General features: G+C 41.4%; 1 protein-coding gene across 1 annotated transcript in view; it reads left to right on the forward strand.

Annotated features, from left to right (window-relative positions):
* Positions 1-19988, forward strand: part of PLCD3 (phospholipase C delta 3) — an 851201-nt gene that overhangs the window by 770941 nt on the left and 60272 nt on the right. The window contains exon 13 of the mRNA XM_044055119.1: positions 5209-5344. Within this exon, the coding sequence (XP_043911054.1) occupies positions 5209-5344 (136 nt within the window). The remainder of the gene's footprint in view (positions 1-5208; positions 5345-19988) is intronic.

A 19988-nucleotide genomic window follows, 5' to 3' on the forward strand; every position in this document is an offset into this window, starting at 1 on the left:
GGAGGGAAGACTTTTGAAGAAATTTATGAAAACATTTGCCATGTAAGATATGAATTCAGTAATATGAGTTTGGAGTGAATTTACATATTGTTCCCCAAGATACTAAAACTGGGCTAGACTAGACAGAATTTACGTTTCACAGGAACATGTGCATTTAATGGAAGGTCTTGATATGCACCCAATAACTATTTTAAATAATGCACTAATAATAACTAATATAAAAAAGGGCAATGAAATCAAATGAGACACTGGTGCTTTCCCACCTATCTGTTGAAAATGGAGGAATTTAAGGAATGGGTAGTGGAAATTATTCAGGAGCTATTAGAAAAGATAGAAATTTCTTCTGAAAATATAGCTAGGGAGTGGGATAAAATTAAACTGGAGTTAAAAATAGAGTGGAAATTAAAGAAAGGGAGATATGGTTAAAAGTAACAAAAATTATTTAGAGGGACTAACAAATGTTAAAAATATTAAAAGTATTGCAGAATAGGGTAATCTCACAGAACAAGAAGAGGAGCAACTCCAGAATGCTATACATAAAATAAGAGATTACCTCGATGATATGCACAACTTTAGAAAGATTGCTGTTAAGCAACTGTACTTTGATAACAACTCTAGACCACAAAAGCTTTTAGCACAACAACTCAGGCAACAGCAAGAAGAAAGGGCTGTCGCCAAGTTTAGGTAGCTTGCAAAAAGGAAGGCAACAAGTGATCCTGTAGAAGTATTAGAAATATTTCAGAAATTCTATGAAAGTCTGTGTAAGCAGAGAAATATGGAAATCAAGAAAAGGTACAAATGGAAATGTTTATGGAAGAATTAAATATGCCCAGGTTAGCGGTAGATGAGGCTCAACTACTAACAGTTAGGATAGGAGGAGATGAGATAAAAATGATGTACAATTAATCTACATGAAGTCCCCAGGAATAGATGATATTCCTGTGAAAGTGTGGTAACTAGGAGGGAAAAACTGATAAAGATCTGGAAGGTTTTGTTTAAAGTATTTTAAGAGGAGGAGAAGTACCAACATTCTGGAAGAAAGCAGTGGTAATCATAATATCTAAAGAGGGGAAATATCTATCAGATCCAGCTTCATGCAGGCCCATTTCAATACTAAACCATGACTATAAAGTGGTTATTTCCATAATGGCTAAAAGAATGGCAAATGTGATGACAGTATTGATAGATGTGGATTGATGTGGTTTTGTGGAGGGGTGGCAAATGTATGACAACATTAACAGAACATTGATGATCCAGAGGGAAGCAACATTTAAAAAAATACTGGGTCTTGAGGCAGAGAAAGAATTTGACAGAATCAGATGGGACTTTATGAGCAGGGCATTGGAAGCATTTGCATTTCATAACAAAGTTATAAGGTTGATTAGGAGGACATATGAGGGACTGGAGATGAAAATTAAAGTGAGTGGGATCCCTCTCTGATCATTTCTGCTTGAGCAGAGAAACCAGATGGGGTGTCCTCTTTCCTCTTTGTTATTTGAATTGCATTTAGACCCATTGGCATAAAAAATAAGGGACTCAAAAATACAAGGATATAATTGGTATGATAGTCAAGAAAAGCTGTTTCTATTTGCAGATGGTATTAATTTATACCTGACAAAACCATAAAGGGACATTACAGTGCTGTGGAACATTTTGAGACAGTTTCAAATCTTTTGGGATACAAAATTAATGAAGCTAAAACAAAGGCTATAGTGGTAAACTATGTACCCACACATGAACTGGTTCAGCAATATGTATATGGGGGCATGATAAAATTAATTATTTAGGAGTACGGATTAAAAATAATTCCACTGTGGCAGCTAAGGATATGTGGGAAGAGACTAAACAAAAGATAATACAAAAACTGAGAAAATGGAAGCTCTGTTGTATGGATATGGATAGTAAGATACAAGCAGTTAAAATGTTTTTAGTCCCTTTAGTGTTATATACAGGTCATAAAACTCCACTGCCAATCATGAGCGGACAGGTGATATGCTGTGGCGACCCCTAACCGGGAAAAGCCAAAAGAAGAAGAAGTGTTATATGCAGGTCAGGCATATTTTTTATCAAGCAGAGGAGAAGTTGTGGATAGCAATTAATAAAGAGCTGAAGGATTTTATCTGGGAGGGGAAGACAGCAAGTGTCAAGTGGAATAAGCTGATTTTTCCAATGCAGCAAGGCGGATTGGGATTACCTGATTTGAAAGGGTATTTCAGAGCAACACTGTTAAGGCTCCTACACATAGTACAAGCAGAAAACTATAATTCAAAGTGAAAGGGATGGTGATGAAATGGGGAAGCTAAACAAACAAGGTGAGACTGGGATTTTGGATGCAGATATTTAAGAAGAATAACCATAATCATACAGAATATTATATTCATAAAGTAGCAGAAAGTGTTCTAAGAACTAAGCCAACACAGGAATGGAGAAAGGAGATACTGCTGATAGGGATGACTGCAATTAGGGACACAGACAACAGGCAAGAGGGGCTGGAATTTACTGGAGAAAACTGGCAAAGGAACCATGGTATTTGGAGCAAATAACTAGAATGGGAAAGGTAATCAAATGGGAAGATGCCAAGAATTTATTTGGACTGCAGCTTAAAGATTGCCTTCCCTATCAAGGATTGTTATCAGAGTATAGGCAAAGAGAAAGAAATAGCGGGTTCCAAAATGAAAGACCAGCACTGGTAGAGTTTTTAGTAGAATCTAGAACAGAAGCTGCCATTAAAAAGGAATAATTAGTACAGCATATAAAATAATGCTTGATAACTATAAGAATCAATGAGAGGAGGTTAGAAAAGATTGGGAAAATAAATTGGATAAGCAATTCATAAAGAAACAAAGGGGGACATATGTATGTCTCCCAAATATGCAACAAAGTCTAGGAGATTTAAGATTTTTGCTTTGAAATATTTACATGTATATTTTATACTTCAAGTAGATTCCAGACAATTTTCCTCGGGTAGACAGCAAATGTTGGAGGTATGATGGGTAAGAAAGGGATAATTGGGAACATATTTTTCTGGGACTGTAATGAGCTGGCAGACTTTAAAGATTCCCTGCAAACTGCTCTATCAGAGATGTTGGGTGGGCAGATTGGTGTAACTAGGGAAATTACTTTCTGAGCTATGATACAGAATTGGAATTGTCTAGACATAGTAAGGCCTTGCTGAGTTTATTTATGGTGGCTGGCAAAAAAGGCAATTACCTGAAAAATGGAAATCAAATTCTAAACCAGCTGTACTAGAAATAGTAAATACAGTAACAGGGATAAAATAAATGGAATTGGGATCTTTAAAAATGGGCTCAAGCAAATTACATAGGAAAAATGGGAATTGTGGGGACAATGCATACAGGGGAGGAATAAGGTTTAAAATAAGGGGGGACTTAAGCTATGTAATGTTTGAGTGACAATGACTAGGTAGATTATAAGTGATGTATAATGTTTGTAGTGGGATTATGTCACTAAGATATGTGATGTAAAATGCTTGCAACTAGGATTGTGTCAATATGGTCTGTTTTCATTTATATAACTGTATGATTGCCTGTGCCATAAGTGATAATTTAATAAAGATGTTCCTTGTTTAAAAAATGTTCATAAAGTGCTATATAAAAAGGAGATGTGTAACCTCACAATTTAGAAAAGCTGGTCTCTCTGTCTCTCATGAAGTGGATCCTGGGCCTCGACAGTTCTGAATGAAGTGCTATGGAAAGAAGAGACCTTTGTGTAAAACACCAGGTAAAATCAATACATTTTTTTTCTTGGCAAAGGAAACCAGAAGGAAGAGAGTTACTGGAAACACAAAGAGAATTGATATGAAGGATTATAGTCTTTTTGTATGAGACTATTTCAGAAAAGGTAGTTTGTGTTATTTTTTTGCTTCACTTGCTTATTTGAGAGGAGTTTACACTACCGTTTTGTTTGTGCCTTAATAAAGTAAAACTGCTTTATGCACTGATGGGCTGTGCTGCATTTCACACATGCGCACACACACACACACACACACGCACACGCACACACACACACACACACACACACACGCACACACACACATATAGATAGATACAGATATATCCACAAACACACACACATATAATGCAGGGTATGCTAAACTAGTGAACTGGGTTTCTGCTTGGGAAAACATGATTAGTATCATTAACTTGTAAAATACAAGTTTCAAATTGTTAGGCATAATTAGAAAATAGTATCTGTCATCAGTACAGATTTTCACAAAATGTCAGGATTTTTGCTTCATATTTTTGGTCTGTTCCTCTTAAAATTGTGTTTTTTTCACAAATCAGTGGGATGACAATAAATAATGGCATGCATTTGAGGTGCATGCTAACAAAAATCCTGGTATTCTAGCAACTTTCTAAGTTTATAAAAACAATATTTAAAATCCGTCCCTATTCTTGGTCCTTTACCCCCCCTCCCCGCCTCATTACGTCAGATTTTGTCCAGATTTCTTGTGCTAAGAGGTTGAGTGGTATGATACTAGTACATATAAATGTCAGGATTGTTTCCCTTAATGTAGGCATGCTCCATTGCAGGAGAAGGATATAAGTAATAGCTGAAAAAAATGAGTAATATTAAGCCTCTCTTGAAAGACATGTACAGTAGATTTTTATTCCTGATTCAGGAAGCAAGCTGAAGCTTCCATGATCCTCACAACAGTAGACACATCTAAGTGACAATAATCTGGATATTTCTAGATGGAGTGCAACTCCTAGTAATGTCAAGCACTGTATACCCCCCCTACACACCTACATCACATGTGATGTTATATATTTAAAACTGATAGGGATCATTTTGGGATCAACCTGCAGAATCTGGCAAATTCTGCAGGGAAAAACTGCTAGCAGTTCATGATGAAAAGGAAAGGGGGAATTTCTTTCTTTGTACTATGGAGCCTTTAGCATTGATGTTACAAAGCAACCGAAGAGGAATGCAGTCCCTCTCATGATATGGTATTTTAGTAGTTGTTTCCAAAGAGATGCGTGCACTGACATGTTTTCATGAGTAACCCTTCGGTGTGCTGAAAATCTTAGCTAGCAGTAAATTGTCATATCTAACAGCATATTTAAAATGGCAGGTTAAGAATGAAGTTAGTGCCGAAATATTCAAGTGAAAAAGTAGTAACGTAATAATAAGATAAAAACAAAGAATGAATAAATAAAAATTATGGTATATCCTGTGTTTTATCAGGTCATCACTGCGCAGCAACTCCCCAAAGTGAACAAGGATAAGAACAGCTCGATAGTGGATCCCCTAGTGCGAGTAGAGATTTATGGTGTTCCGGCAGACACGGAGAAAAAACAAACAACTTACATTCAAAATAATGGTAAGTGCTGAGATACAAAGCCAAAACCTAACACTGAGCAAGCGAATGCAGGGCAGGTTCATTGCAGAGAACTGCAGCGCAGCTTTGTTTTTCATTTGTTAACCAGGAGAGCATAGTATAACCTAACGCCTGATACGCTCAGTCACTTGATTTGCAAGTGGAGATTAAAGGAATCCATCCCAGAACTGTAAGCTCATTAGCAGCTCATTGCCTTAATTGTGTTAAATTTATTTAACATTTGTTTACCAGGAAAGTCCAGCTTGGAATGAGCCAGTTTTCATCAGTGGCCCAGGGAGAAACACTCCAAACACGTGTCTTTGTAACATGGGAGGAAACTGGAGCAACTGGAGGAAACTCACAAGCATGCAGGGAGGACATGCAGAGTCCACACATAAGGCACCCCAGATGAGAATTAAACTGGAGAACCTCTTGCTATGAGGAAACAACATTAACCGCTGCACCACTGTGCCAAATTGCAAGATTTTGTTGGAGATGTGTGATCTTGCACTGTTATGTAATTGCCTCTTGGTGACCTGAAGAGGCATAACAGGGGTTGAATGCCTTGGAGTCTACAACAAGCCAGCAGCAGTGACTGATTTCTGAGGAAGGTGTTTAGCTTGGCATGCTATGAGCTGCCAACTAACTTCATCCGATAGTCCTGGGTTTGATTCTTTCAATTTATATTTTTTCCTACTGTGTGACAGGGCAAATCACTTAACCATAGAGAGAGCACCCGGGTCTCTGCCAAAGAATGGTCGTCAACCCCATTAACAAAATATACCAATAAAAAATAAATAAATAAGCAAAATTTTGATGACCTACTGAGCATATTTTATTTATTCTTTTGCTAACTGGGTAAGTAAGCTTGTCTGTTTTGATCCTTTTCACCTACAATCTGTGCTCATGGTAACATCAACAGTTAAGATAAGACCAGTTAAGCGGCTTGTTTTGGGGAGGAGGGAGGACTCTGGAATACACAGGGAAAACTTCTGCAAAGACTGAAAGAACTTGCATATTCTGAAGTAAACTCTAGAAACTGAGGTATAGAGATGTTAACCACTAAGCCACCATGTTAAGCACCATACAGATTCTTCAGAAGAGGCTAGTCCTGGTTTGAAGTGTTTGTAATTTTATTCAGAGATGCACCATAGGTTCATAGGTAGGTATTAGGCTATCGGCCCTGGGGCCTATACAAGCCCAGCCAAAAAAGTACCCTGACTTTTGCCACCCAAGAAAATTATTTTCCTGTGCCACTGACGAGCAGAGCCACAGAGGTGATTTTTCTTGAGGAGTGCTAATGAGGAGCTTTGTTTGATATAGATAAGTAGTTTATTCCAGAGTATGGGAAGTCTCTGGGACAGGAATCTATCCCTCCGGCATGTTCTGTTTATTGTGGTGACAAGGTTTAGGTCCCTAGAGCGTGTAGCTTGGAGGGATTGGGATTTCTTTAAGTGGAGCATGTCCAACAGCTCTGGGTTTGACATAGCTTTATATGTTAGGCAGAGATCACCTCTGAGTAGGCGATATGCGACAGAGTAAAGCTGGAGTGTTTTAAGACGGTCTGCATAGGGCATCTCTTTGAGGCCGGTAATCCTCTTTGTGAGGTATTTCTGTGGCCTTTCCAGTTGTTGTAGATGTCTTGTGAGGTACATACCAAAAGGGGCATTGTACTCTATAATGGGTCTAATGAGTGACGAGTAGAGGGGAATAATGACCTCTTTTTTTCTGGATGAGAAACCTTTTGTGATGAGGTGTGCCACGTAGAAGGATTTCCTGACTACTGTGGCGATGTGATTATCAAAGGAGAGACTACTGTCCACCTGTGTTCCAAGGTCTCTTATCACACTTTCGGTGTTAAGTAGACTACCGCCTATGTTGTAGTTCATGGGTACAGAGTTTTTACCAAAGGGGATGACAATGCACTTTTTGGCATTGAGCTTGAGGCCATGGCTTTGACACCAGGCATCTGTCTCAGTGAGGCCCTTTTGTAGGATGTCCACATCGTTAGGAGTTTATATCCCAATACCAGCCAGCTTTCAAAAGCTCAAACTCCCTTCCCTCTCTCTTCCTGTGGGAGCTGATTGGATTAGCATATCCCGAGAGGGAAGCCTTGGCTGTAACAGGAAGTGAGTGTTCAGCCTTTTTCTGCCATCCAAAGAAAGTTCTGTTTGTCTTCACTAGCTTTTTGCACAGATAAGCCCCATTGGGGACCCTCTTCTTCGCATTTTATTATTAGATTTATTATTCGCTTCTATTTTTATGTTTATTGAAGCAATATTTTTATATTTTATTTCTGTCAGTGTTTACAGTAGTCCTGTGGATTTTTGTAGCAGTTTACATTTGATTTCTATCTCTGACAAATGTTTGTTTTTACTGTTTCTGAGGAAACATTTAGCATTTTTTCTCAGAAGTGTGTATTTGTATGCTGTTAGACGCTAGAAGCCTGTCTTTACTGTACTTTGCTTTATTTTCATCTTCTGACAAGAAAATATTACAAAACAGATTTTTGTAGCATTTATGCATTATTTAATATCTGCATGACAGCTCTCTGTGTTTTTAACACCTGGTAATGATTTTTACAGCAAATTAAGTTATTTGAATGCACTGTGGAGGTTTTACTCTTTCTGACAAGAAAATAATAATTAAATTGCTATTAAGTTTTATTTTATGGCAGCTTAATGTGGTTAAAGTGTGTGGAAAGAATTGTGCGCATTGGTTGCTTTGGTGTTTGGACTTTGTGTACTGAAAATTCTGTAATTTCTGTAAGTTGTAAAATAATTCTGAACACATTTCAAACTTTTTTGTGATAATAGCACAGTTTGGCAGAATTTAATTCTGTGGTAACATACTTATTGCTAGAAACATCAAGTGCTTATTGTAAAGCATTATCCACTACTGTCAGTTATTACTCTGGCTGGTGTTCTCTCCTCTGACCTGATGGATCCTAACTCTGGTACCCCCCCCCCCAATCAAATTAGGTTGCACCTAAAAAATAAAAAAAATAAAAATATGCCTTAGCCTATGGTTAGTGATTCTGTTGGGGCCACTGCTCAGCCTTCAGACCACTTACCTTTTGCCCTGTCTCCCTCTAGTGTAGCTTTGCCGGTCACTATGGAACGGGGGTTAAACATATCTTTTGAAGCTGTTCCAGTACCTGGATCAGTTATGGGAGAAACAAACCCTTTAGGTGCAGGAGTAGACAACAATGATCAGTTATTGTATCTAAAAAGAAAGCTCACAAGAAAAAGAAACAGAAAGATCATCATACAGCTGATAATCAGATTGGCTGATGTGGTTTCTTGGCTAGGAGTGTTCTACAGACAGCTAATTCTGGTGGTTGTGTGCATGTGGCTCTAGTGCTAGTTTGGCTGGAGACCTTTCTGTTGTTTCAGATAATGATGAGGAATCTGATGGGGACACTGGTGATTTCCTAGTTGACATTAAGTCCAGTCACTTTGATACTTTGGAAAGTGAACTTCAGCTTAGGGCCAAACAAGTGTTACTTTTTCCTCAGATGATTGCTAGATTTATTGATGTTTTTGCTTGGGAGCAGTCAGGAGCTATCCCAGAGATAGGCAGGGTATATGACCTTATACAGGACAAGATGCCCATTTCTGTGGATACCCCCCGCCACACACACGTGCACGCAAACACACACACACACACACACACACACACACACACACACACACACACACACACACACACACACACAAAACTGGTCTTGGAAAATATTTTATAGTGTGCTTATAGTTTGGATGACTTTGTTGCATCCTTAACTGCAGAGCAAAAGTCTTGCTAGAATGAAATTGTTTCTAATTTGACTCAGTTCAAAACATGTTTTGAGAGGTGTGCTTGAATATGCAGATAGAGTCTCATGAAATGCTGCTTCTTCTGTTTTAGGACGGCATGCTTGGTTACATAATCAGAACTTTTCTGATGATTTAAAAGCCAAAAATTTGAATGCGCTTTTAAGTTCTGAATTGATGTTTGGACCCTCTGTTAAGCAGATTCTCACAGTGGGGTGGCAGAGAGAAATGAATGCAAGGGATATCAAGGATGTTTCATGTACCCAAGTTCTTCTCAAACAAGACATCTTCCTTCAAGGGGGAGAACAAACAAAAATCCCTGCCAAACAAATGACAGGAATCCAGAAGGCAATGACAGCAGGATAATTCTTCAAAACCATACAAAGGGGGCTCCTTCCTGAAAAAGGATCAACCCTCTGCAAAGAAACGACCCTCAGAAAGAAATGACTGTTCCTTCTCTTCGTCCTTTCCCCAGGCTTTCTCTCTCAACCCTTCAGCCTGTCCACAAATAGTTTCGGACAAATGGATTCTAAGAATAATTTGGAGAGAATACACTTGGCATTGGATAGAACATCCTCCATCTTTCAGGGGAATTCCCCCTTCCATGGCAAACCTGTTTTGTCCAGTGCTCCACCACATGGTAGAAGCAGGGGTTATAATAAATAATGTATGTGATACACAAAGGCAAAAGATTTTATTCCAGAATCTTTTTGGTACCAAACAAGGGGCACTCTTGGAGACTTATTCTAGAGGTGTCTTTTCTAAACATCTTTGTAAAAATTCTGAAGTTCAAAATGCTCACCTTGCAGTCAGTCCTAGCATTGCTTCCACACCACTGTTTCTTGGTGACTCTAGATCTCAAGGATGCTTATCATATTCCTATTGCTCCCAATTTCAGGAAATATTTTGAGATCTGCTGCACCTGGCTTACATTATTAGTTTTCTGCATTACCTTCTGCACCTTGAGTATTTACAAAATGTCTGGCCCCAGTGGCTGCCTACTGCAAAACCCTAGGCCTCCACATTTTTCCTTATTTAGATGACTTGCTGATTTATGCAGATTCTATATCCAGGTTCTTGGAGTCCTTAAACAGGGTCTAATCCCTCCTTTCCCACCTTGGCTTCAAACTGAACCATCAAAAGTCCTTCCTCATACCCTCTCAACAAATTGTTTTTCTAGGGTGCTAGACAGACACACTAAAAAGGATGGCCTTTCTGCCAGAAAACAAAATTCTGACATAAGGGCGTTTTTTGGATTTCTATCTTCTAGACATGCCCTCAGCAAGAGAGTTCTTTAAAATTCTAGGCCTCATGGTGTTAATAACCCTCATAATTCCACTAGCTAGATTCACATGAGAAAAATGAATTGATACTTGAAGAATTGTTGGACCCAGCACTTTCATCCCTTGAATTTCCAAGTACTTGTACTGGGATTTGCAAAACAGGAATTGCAGTGGTTGATGAATCAACTGTTTCTGAATAGAGGACTCCCTTTTTCTCTTCGGACAACAGGCCAATCTGTCCAGAAGGAATCTTCAGATTTTGTGTGGGGAGCAGTGTCCATGGGAGTTCAAGTGCAAGGCTTGTGAAGTCCTCAGGGTACTCCAAAGCACATAAATGTAAAAGAGATATGAGCAGTGATTCATGCCTTAAAAGTTCTTCACCACTTATGGACTCTGGTCCCCTTCCATTGGTCACAGACAACACTACCATGATACAATACCTCAACAAGCAAGGGAATATATGGTCATACCCTCTTTGCTGGTTGGAAATAATGCCCTGGGAGCAGGCTGTATAGCATTTTCTGACTTTTCAGACCTTGTACATTCCATCAGGGCAAAACAAGGTGGCAGACAGACAAAGAAGATCCTGGGGAGACCCTCACAAGTGGAAGCTCCATGTGGAGGTCTTCCATGACTTGATCCAGATGTGGGAAACACCTCAAGCAGATCTTGTAGAATAGTTTGTGTGTGTTGTACCTTTAAGAAGTGTTTCAAGGGTAGCATGTGCATATAAATAGCAAGCATGTGCTGGCTTCAGTGCCATTTTGAGAGTGAAGCCAGAGAGTGAGTATGTATGAATGTGATACTAGTTTGTTTATAAGTTTACCTACGTTAAAGTTATTAAGCCTCAATACTGATGTATTTGCACCAGGTCCAATATGTTGTCACCAGAGGTGACAACATATTGGACCTGGTCATCACCAACATGGGCGACCTGTGTTCCACACCGGCGGTCAACCCCTTGCTGGTTAGATCTGACCATAAATTAATCACTCTGGATATCCACATTCCGCCACCACCCCCGGTCAAAGAAACCACCATGATAAACTTTTCAAAAGCAAACTTTACGTTACTTAAGACTGAGGTGGGAAGTTTCAAAGCCCCCATCCTAAAGGATAACCCTGTCCAAGCTGCAAAATCCTTTACTAATGCACTCTGTGGGCACCTACAAGAATGCATGGATCATGCTATCCCAAACAAAACCAAGAATCACTCCTCCAAGAAAAGGAAACCAGTCTGGTGGACCCCTGCCATAAACAAGCTATACAATAGAAGGAGGAAACTAGTACAGAAAAGAGTAAAATCCCAAAAAGGGAAGACATCCCTGATCAGTATCAGCAAGAAACTATGTTCCCTCATAAAATCATCCAAGGCTAGCTTCATAATAAAAATTGCCATGGACTCCAAAGATAACCACAAGGCATTCTTTAGCTATGTCAAGAATCTAAGTGGCAATTCTCAGATCTGCTAGGAGTTAGTGCAGAATGGCACAAAATACAATGAACCGACTGATATAGCCAACATCCTGGCAGACAGATTCAGTGCAAGCTTTACCCCCACCCCCACCCCCAAAAGGGTCCATAACTATACCAGAAGAATGTAGTGTCCCTGAAATCACAGACACTCAGGTTAAAACAGCCCTCTCCAAAGCCAAAAACACAGCATCAATGGGACAGGACGGTGTCCCAGGCTGCGTCCTACACAAGCTCAGAAATGAACTAACCCCTCACCTAAACACACTGTTTAAACTCAGCCCGTCCACAGGCTATGTGCATACTGAGTGGCGCACAGCAACGGTTATTCCACTCCTCAAAGGTGGAGCCACAATGGACCCCGGGAACTATCACCCTATAAGCCTGACTAGCTTGGTCTGCAAAGCTATGGAGCACATCATCATGGATCTCATTAACAGAGACATTGGAAACCTCCAAACACTGGACCCTACCTAGTTTGGCTTTGTTAAGGGCAGATCATGCCTCCTAAACCTGGTGGACTTCATTGAGACAGTTACCAAGGCTATAGACGAGGGAAAGGTGGTCCACACATCCTACCTAGACCTCGCAAAGGCATTTGACACCATTCCCCACTCAGGTATTACAGACAAGCTCACCAGCTTGAACATAAACCTCTACATCACGAAATGAGTTGCCAACTGGCTCACAGACAGAACCCACATGGTAAGAGTTGCGGGAGCTAAATCTGACTCTAAACCGGTTACAAGTGGCATTCCCCAGGGCTCAGTCCTAGGACCCCTCCTGTTCTGCATATACTTCTTAGAGGTACAGGCAAGCACAGGAGGACTATGGCTGACCAAGTTCGCAGACGACTGCAAACTAGGGGCTATAATTGACTTTCCGGCTGACACAGACATCCTCCAAAAGGGTCTCACTGAGACAGATACCTGGTGTCAAAACCATGGCCTCAAGCTAAATGCCAAAAAGTGCATAGTCATCCCCTTTGGAAAAAACAAAGTACCCACAAACTACCACATAGGTGGTAGCCCCCTAAATACGGAAGACGTAATAAGGGATCTGGGGACCCAAGTAGATAGTAACCTCTCCTTTGATAATCACATTAACAAAGTGGTTAGAAAATCCTTCTGTATGGCCCACCTAATCACAAAAGGGTTTGCATCCAGATTGAAAGAGGTCATTGGGCCCCTCTACGCATCACTCATCAGACCCATCATAGAGTACAATGCCCCATTTGGGATGTACCTTACAAGACACCTGCAACAACTGGAAAGAGCAAAGAAGTTCCTCACCAAGAGGATCACTGGCCTCAAGCAGATGCCCTATGCAGCTCGACTGAAGAAACTCCAGCTGTACTCGGTTGCATACCACCTACTCAGAGGTGATCTCTGCCTGACATACAAGGCCATGTCCAACCCAGAATTGATGGACATGCTCCACCTAAAGAAAATCATATCCCCTTGAGCCACATGCTCCAGGGATCTAAAACTCACCACAACAATAAATTGGATGTGCTGGAGGGATAGATTCCTGTCCCAGAGACTTCCCATGCTCCGGAACAAGATTCCAATCTACATTAGCCAGAGCTCCTCACTAACCCTCTTCAAGAGAAGCCTTGACGAGTGGATGGGAAACAGAAAGTTTACCCCAGGGATCATTTCAATGGTTCTGCTGGACAGAGGCACAGGGAACTAATCTAAGGGGGCGGCGAAAGCCAACACATTCCGGCTATGCTTATAAATGCCTTCGGGCAGATAGCCTAGTATCTACCTATGAACCCATGAACCACATAATAAAGCTGCTTGAACAGAACCCAAGTATGTTCATCTGCTTTATCCTGAACAGACACGCGACATGGTGCCAGGACCAGGATTCCAGAGACTGCTTTTTGGAGCTACAAGGTGCAGAGTTAACAGTGAAAGTAAACTAAGAGAAACGAGCACAAAAAAGGGCCAGAAGTGAACAAAGGTAATGAAAACTTGCACAAAAGATTTATTTATTAAAAAAGATAAAACAGAGCATTACAAGGGCACAAAATGCATTGTTCAGCAAGTGGGTGGCACAAAAAAGTTTATTAATTAAAAGAAATGTTTGGAATTAAGATATTAGATAAACGCTTAACAAAGATATAGGCAATCTCCAAACTCTTGACCCCACACAGTTTGGCTTTGTCAAGGGGAGATCCTGCCTGGTGAACCTGGATGACTTCTTCAAGGCAGTCACTAAGGCTGTGGATGAGGGTAGAAAGTGCATACAGCCTACCTCGACCTGGCCAAGCTCTTTGATATCATTCCACACTCAGGTGTCATTGATAAACTCCCCAAACTAGGCATCAATCCTTACATCACTAGGTGGGTTGCAACTGGCTCACAGACAGGACCCACAGAGTACAAGTTGCTGATTCCAAGTCAGACTGTCGACCAGTCATGAGTGGAGTCCCACAGAGCTCGGTCCTGGGCTCGCTCCTGTTTGGCGTCTACTTTTTAGAAGCCCAGGCCAACACAGAAGGACTCTGACTGGCCAAGTTCACAGATGACTGCAAGCTAGGAGTCATTATCAACTCCTCAAGTGATACAGACATCCTACAAAAGGGCCTCTCTGAAACCAATGTCTGGTGTCAGAAAGTAGAGTTGTGTACACTTACCATAAATGGAGATGTTTGAGTGTATTCACTGTTGCAATCATTACATTTGGGTAATCTGCTGGCAGGTTGCCCTCAGTCGGCCTGAATAACAAAGTCTTGGGTCCTGCGTCAGTTGCTGTCTCCTCTTCCACGATGTCAGGTCTTCAGGGGTATAAAACATGCAGCCGATGCCATTTTATTCAGTTTTATCTTGCCCCAGATGTCAGGTGCCCCCCAAATGGGGAGCAAAAAAAAAAATATATATATATATATATATATATATATATATATATATATATATATATATATATATATATATATATATAAATAAATAAACAGCAATATATATAAATGCACTTTTAGCAACATAAACTTTACCTTCATCTAAAAGCAAATACACCACAAAGGCTTTAGTGTATAGTGAAAGAAAGAAAAGGTATAGAAAGGGGGATGGTGGGTGGGTAACCCAGACTGCAACAGTGAATACACTCGAACATCTACATTTATGGTAACTGTATACAACTGTACTATGTTCTTCATGTTTCACTGTTGCAGTCATTACATTTGGGTAGAATCCCAAAGCAGTGGATGGGAGGATGGAACTAAACAGCATTAGGAGCAGCTATAAGGCCCTGTAGAACTGCAGTGGCAAAGCCTGCCCTGGATTTGGAGAAGAGAGGCAAATGATAATGCTTTGTGAAGGTATAAACAGAGCTCCAAGTAGCAGCTTCTAGAATGTCTCTGGTAGGTACCCCTCTGAGAGAAGCTGCTGAAGTAGAGGCAGCCCTGGTGGAATGTGATCTGATCCCCTTGGGCACAGGTTTACCATGGTGCAAGCAGCAGAAACAAATGCAGTGGCTTATCCACTTAGAAATAGTCTGCTTTGATATAGCCTTCCCCTCTGATCCTGCAGCAAATGCTACCAGTAGTTGCTCAGACTTTCTTAGAGATTTGGTCCTGTTTAAGTAGAATCTTAGTTGTCTGTGAACGTCCAATAAATTTAGAATCTGCTCCCCCTTGTTCTGAGGATTTGGATAAAAAGTTGGCAGGTGAATGGTCTGGTTAAGAGCCACACTGGATACCACCTTAGGCATAAAAGAAGGACTGGTCCTGAGGGACACCCTGTCCGAGTAAAATGTAATAAAAGGCTCCACTGCCATGAGAGCCTGTAGTTCTGAAACCCTTCTTGCTGAAGTGACTGCCAAGAGAAAAGCTGTTTTCCAAGATAGAAATTTTATATCCACAGTAGCTGCTGGTTCAAAAGGAGGCAGGGTGAGTTTTTCCAGCACAAAATTGAGGTCCCATGCAGGAGTTGGTGATCTTCTGGGAGGCCTTAAATTTTTGGCCCCTCTAAGATACCGTTTAAGCAGAGGATGAGAAAAGAGGGGAGGCTCTGTGTTGTAATGAGCCGAGATGGCAGAGGCATGGATTTTTATTGAAGAAAAAGATAGGCTCTTGTCAAGCATCTCAGCCAAATATTGTAAAACCTGTGGAATATTGGGCTTTGCTGTATCTGTTCCTTGTGCTTGGTTCCAAGCACAGAATCTCTTCCATTTATCCGCATAAGATTTTCTAGTACTAGGCCTTCTGGCTTCCAAAATGACATCCATCACATATTTACTGAGAGGTGTTGTTTGAATAATTAAATGATCAGCCATGCTGCAAGATTCAGAGTTTGGAGCTGAGTGTGCAGAGTTTGATTGTTCTGCTGAGACAGTAGATGAGGTATTTGTGGCAAGTACCATGGAAGAAGTTGAGATATATTCCTTAGAAGTGGGCACCAGTGTTGGCGAGACCAGTCCAGAGCAACTAGGATCATTTTTGGCTTTTCCTGCCTGACTTTTAGTAAGACCTTGGAGAGAAGAGGCAGAGGGGTTAAGGCATAGACTGATAGGTTTTTCCAGCTGAAGGATAGAGCATCCACTTTCCATGCTTTTTTGTGATGAGTTCTTGTACAGAATTTGTCCAAATGATAATTTTGGGGAGAGGCAAATAGATCTATGTCTGGGCTCCCCCATTTCTGTATTAACATGCTAAAGATTTGTGGATCCAGTTTCCATTTGTGCAGGTCCATAAGATTTCTGCTTAGGTCGTCTGCCAGAGTATTTTGTTTTCCTGGCAGGAACTGAGCTTGAAGATGTATTTGGTTAGTCAAGGCTGTGTTCCACAAGGCCATGGCTAGTCTGCAAAGGGGGTAGGAATGTGTACCCCCCTGCTTGATTATGTAGCACATAACTGTGGTGTTGTCCGTCTTTATCAGTAGTTGTCCTGGATGAAGCAAGTCCTTGAAGGCTGTGAGGACATTCTAAACAGCTAGCATCTCTTTCTGGTTGATATGCAGATGCATTTGGTTTGGGCTCTATTTGCCCTGAATGCATCTCCCTGCCAGGTGGGCCCCCCAAGCATAGTCTGATGCATCTGTAGTAAGGGTTTGGGTGGCAGGCAGTAGGGTGAATGGCAGTCCCTTGTTTTGGTGGCATGCCTTTGCCCACCAAAGAAACTCCTGTTGTAGGCAGGGAATGAGAGGAATCATTCTTTCCAGACTGTGACAATGTTGACACCATAAACTTTTTAGGTGCCATTGAAGTTTCCTCATATGCAGTCTCGCATATGGAATTAGTAGAATGCAGGATGCCATGAACCCCAAAGCCTGCAGAATTGGTCTTGCAGATAACTGGGTTTTTGTTGTCATTTGTATGAAGTATGTTGTCAGTTGCCTTTGTTTCTCTGGCTTAAGGTAAGCCATCTGGGCAGTAGTATTCAAGCTTGCACCCAGGAATGTAATTGTTTGAGATGGTACCAGTTGTGATTTCTTTTCGTTTATGGTGTACCCTAGGCATGCTAGAAGCCTTTTTTCAAATGCCAGATGTTGAAGAAGAGTGTCCTTGTCCTCTGCTTGAATGAGACAGTCGTACAGATAAGGATACATTTGTATGCTTCTTTGTCTGCAGAATGCAATTACTGGTGCCAGGCACTTTGTAAAGGCCCTGGGCGCAGTAGATAAGCCAAAGGGCAGTGCAGAGAATTGGTAATGCAAAAAGCCTGCTTTGAAGCGGATGTATCTTCTGCATAATTCCCTTATTGGGATATGCAGGTATGCCTCTTTTAAGTCTAGAGTTACTAACCAAGCATTCCTGCCTAGCATACACAGTAGCTGTTGTAAAGTCAGCATTTTGAATTTTGGAATGTCCAGGAACGTGTTCAAAATTGATAAGTCCAGTATTAGACGCCATGAATTGTCTTTTCTGGGTACCAGGAAAAGTCTTGAATAAAATCCTTGTCCATTTTCCTTTTCTGGTACCGGTTGAATAGCCCCCATATCTATGAGGGACATGACTTGTTTCTGGGCCTCTGCCCACTGGTTTTGTGGCAGATCCGGCCATCCGTTTGGAATTGGCAAAGTATGGAAATGAAATCTGTACCCCTGGGATACTATGTTTAATACCCACTTGTCCTAGGTTCTTTGAGCATGATGTGCTAGTTTTCCCCCCAAGGGGGCTGCCAAAAGGTAAGTGCTTGGTGATGGTAGAGGAAAGTCACTGAGACTGCTTACTGTAGGGTTGGGCTGTTTCCTCTGTTTTTGGAGGTGGAGGCACCCCATTGCTTTGACCTGTAAGAACCCTGTGATTGGTATCTGGAGCCTTTTGAGCACCTGGATTTGCCTTGAGTGGCTCTGTTGGACACAGGAAAGGACCAGTTTTTAGTAGGCCAGTGTCTACTGAACCTGGGTGGCTGCACTTGCAAGAAATCTTTTACAGTTTGCATAGATTTAGCTTTGTCTTCCATTTTCTTTAAAACCTCTTCTGCCTTATTATCAAACAGAGTATCATGCTGCAAAGGGGCATCCAACAATTTAGCTTTAACATGATCAGGCAGATTTTGCTCATTGAGCCAGGCATGCCTTCTAATCACAGATCCAGTAACGGCGGCCCTACAAGAGGCCTCCAAGGAATCAAAACCACATTGCAAAGTATGCTTTCCAACCTGTTCTGCTGAATACAATAATTCCTGTAACTCTTTATTTTCCACACAATCAGAAATCAACATAATTTTCTGTTTCAGTAAGCCCATAACATGCTGTTGATATTTAAGCATATGAAACTGGCAGTTTAAGGCCCTGATTGCCAAGGTTGCAGACGTATAAACCATCTTTCCCCATCTATCCAGTGCCCTGGAATCTCTGTCAGAGGGGGTAGGATTTTTGGCTGAAGAGACCTTTACACCCTTTGGGACCCTGAGAAAGTGTCTCAGGATCAGCAGCAGGATTTTTGAATAGAAATTTGTGGGAGTCAGGAACCCTGTAATATCTGTCTGGCTTACTAGGAGCCGGAGGCAGGGAATCAGGAGCCATGCTTGATTCCGAAAACACATCATCAATGTCTAATACAGGAGGTATTGCCAAAGGCCTATGCTGAGGAAGAAGAAGGAAATCCCTAAGCCTCTTTTTTGATTCAGAGAAGTCCTGACTCTCCCAGTGAAAATGTTCCCTTAAAGTATGCAAAGTATCTCCAAAAGAGTAATCCTCAGGAGGAGATGCAGGTGGGATGGAGTCCTCTGCATCAGAATCCTCACAGGGTGGAATGGAAAATTCCTGATCAGAAGAAATGGAAACCTGTTCTGAAGATTCATAATCAGTGCCTTGCCTAGGCCTATTAGCGGGGGGTTGGGAACCCCTGATCAAGGTAATTAAATCCTCAGCCATTTTGATCATCTGTTTTTTAGGCATAGGGGCCTGAGCCTGTGGCTCATGCGTCATTTGTTTTAGACATAAAAGCTGTATCGGGCTCCTCCCTCTACTATAATCTTCGCATAAACCCCTCAAAAGCTAGGCATTCAAAAGCGGCGTTTCAAAGTAACATTTCCTGTTCGTAACCTCCTGGCAAAAATCTCTAAAGTTTTCAAGCTTAAAAAAACCTCAGATTTGTTTTTTTCGTTTTTTTGTTAAGTTTTGTTTCGGGTGTTTACCTGTTTTAGGAGTTCTTTTTTCTAATTTTTTTGTTGTTGTGGTTTTAGATGTTATTTTTGTTTGTTAGACCTAGGGTTGGGTTAGGTTGGCCCCAGAGGCCCTGTGTTTTGGTTTAGGTGGTGCCACAAGCTCCCCAGCTCATGGCCGGGCCAACACTTGTGCTGGGAATATATATGGCTCTGTGTTTCATCCCTTGTCATACAGCTAGCGAGCCTGCCCCCGAGTTAGTACTGGCCGGACTTCTAGGCACCGGGCGAAACCTCCCTCCTGAGCCTAATTCCGGCCTCTGCCTCAGCCTCCAACCTTCCACACGGGCTCAGCCCTCCAGACCCAAGGGAAGCTCAGGAAACAGGAGACAGGAGGGGAGGCAACATTGAAGACACCAAGAGCGGGAAGAACCCTGAAACCGCTAACAGGGCCCCTCCTCGAAACAGAGGACCTCTCCTCTCTGTCCTCCTGTCTCTGGAGCTCTCTTCCCCTTCCCGATCTCC

This window comes from Protopterus annectens, chromosome 13.part0, assembly GCF_019279795.1.
Source record: "Protopterus annectens isolate FY-2018-M chromosome 13.part0, PAN1.0, whole genome shotgun sequence".
NCBI lineage: Eukaryota > Metazoa > Chordata > Ceratodontiformes > Protopteridae > Protopterus > Protopterus annectens.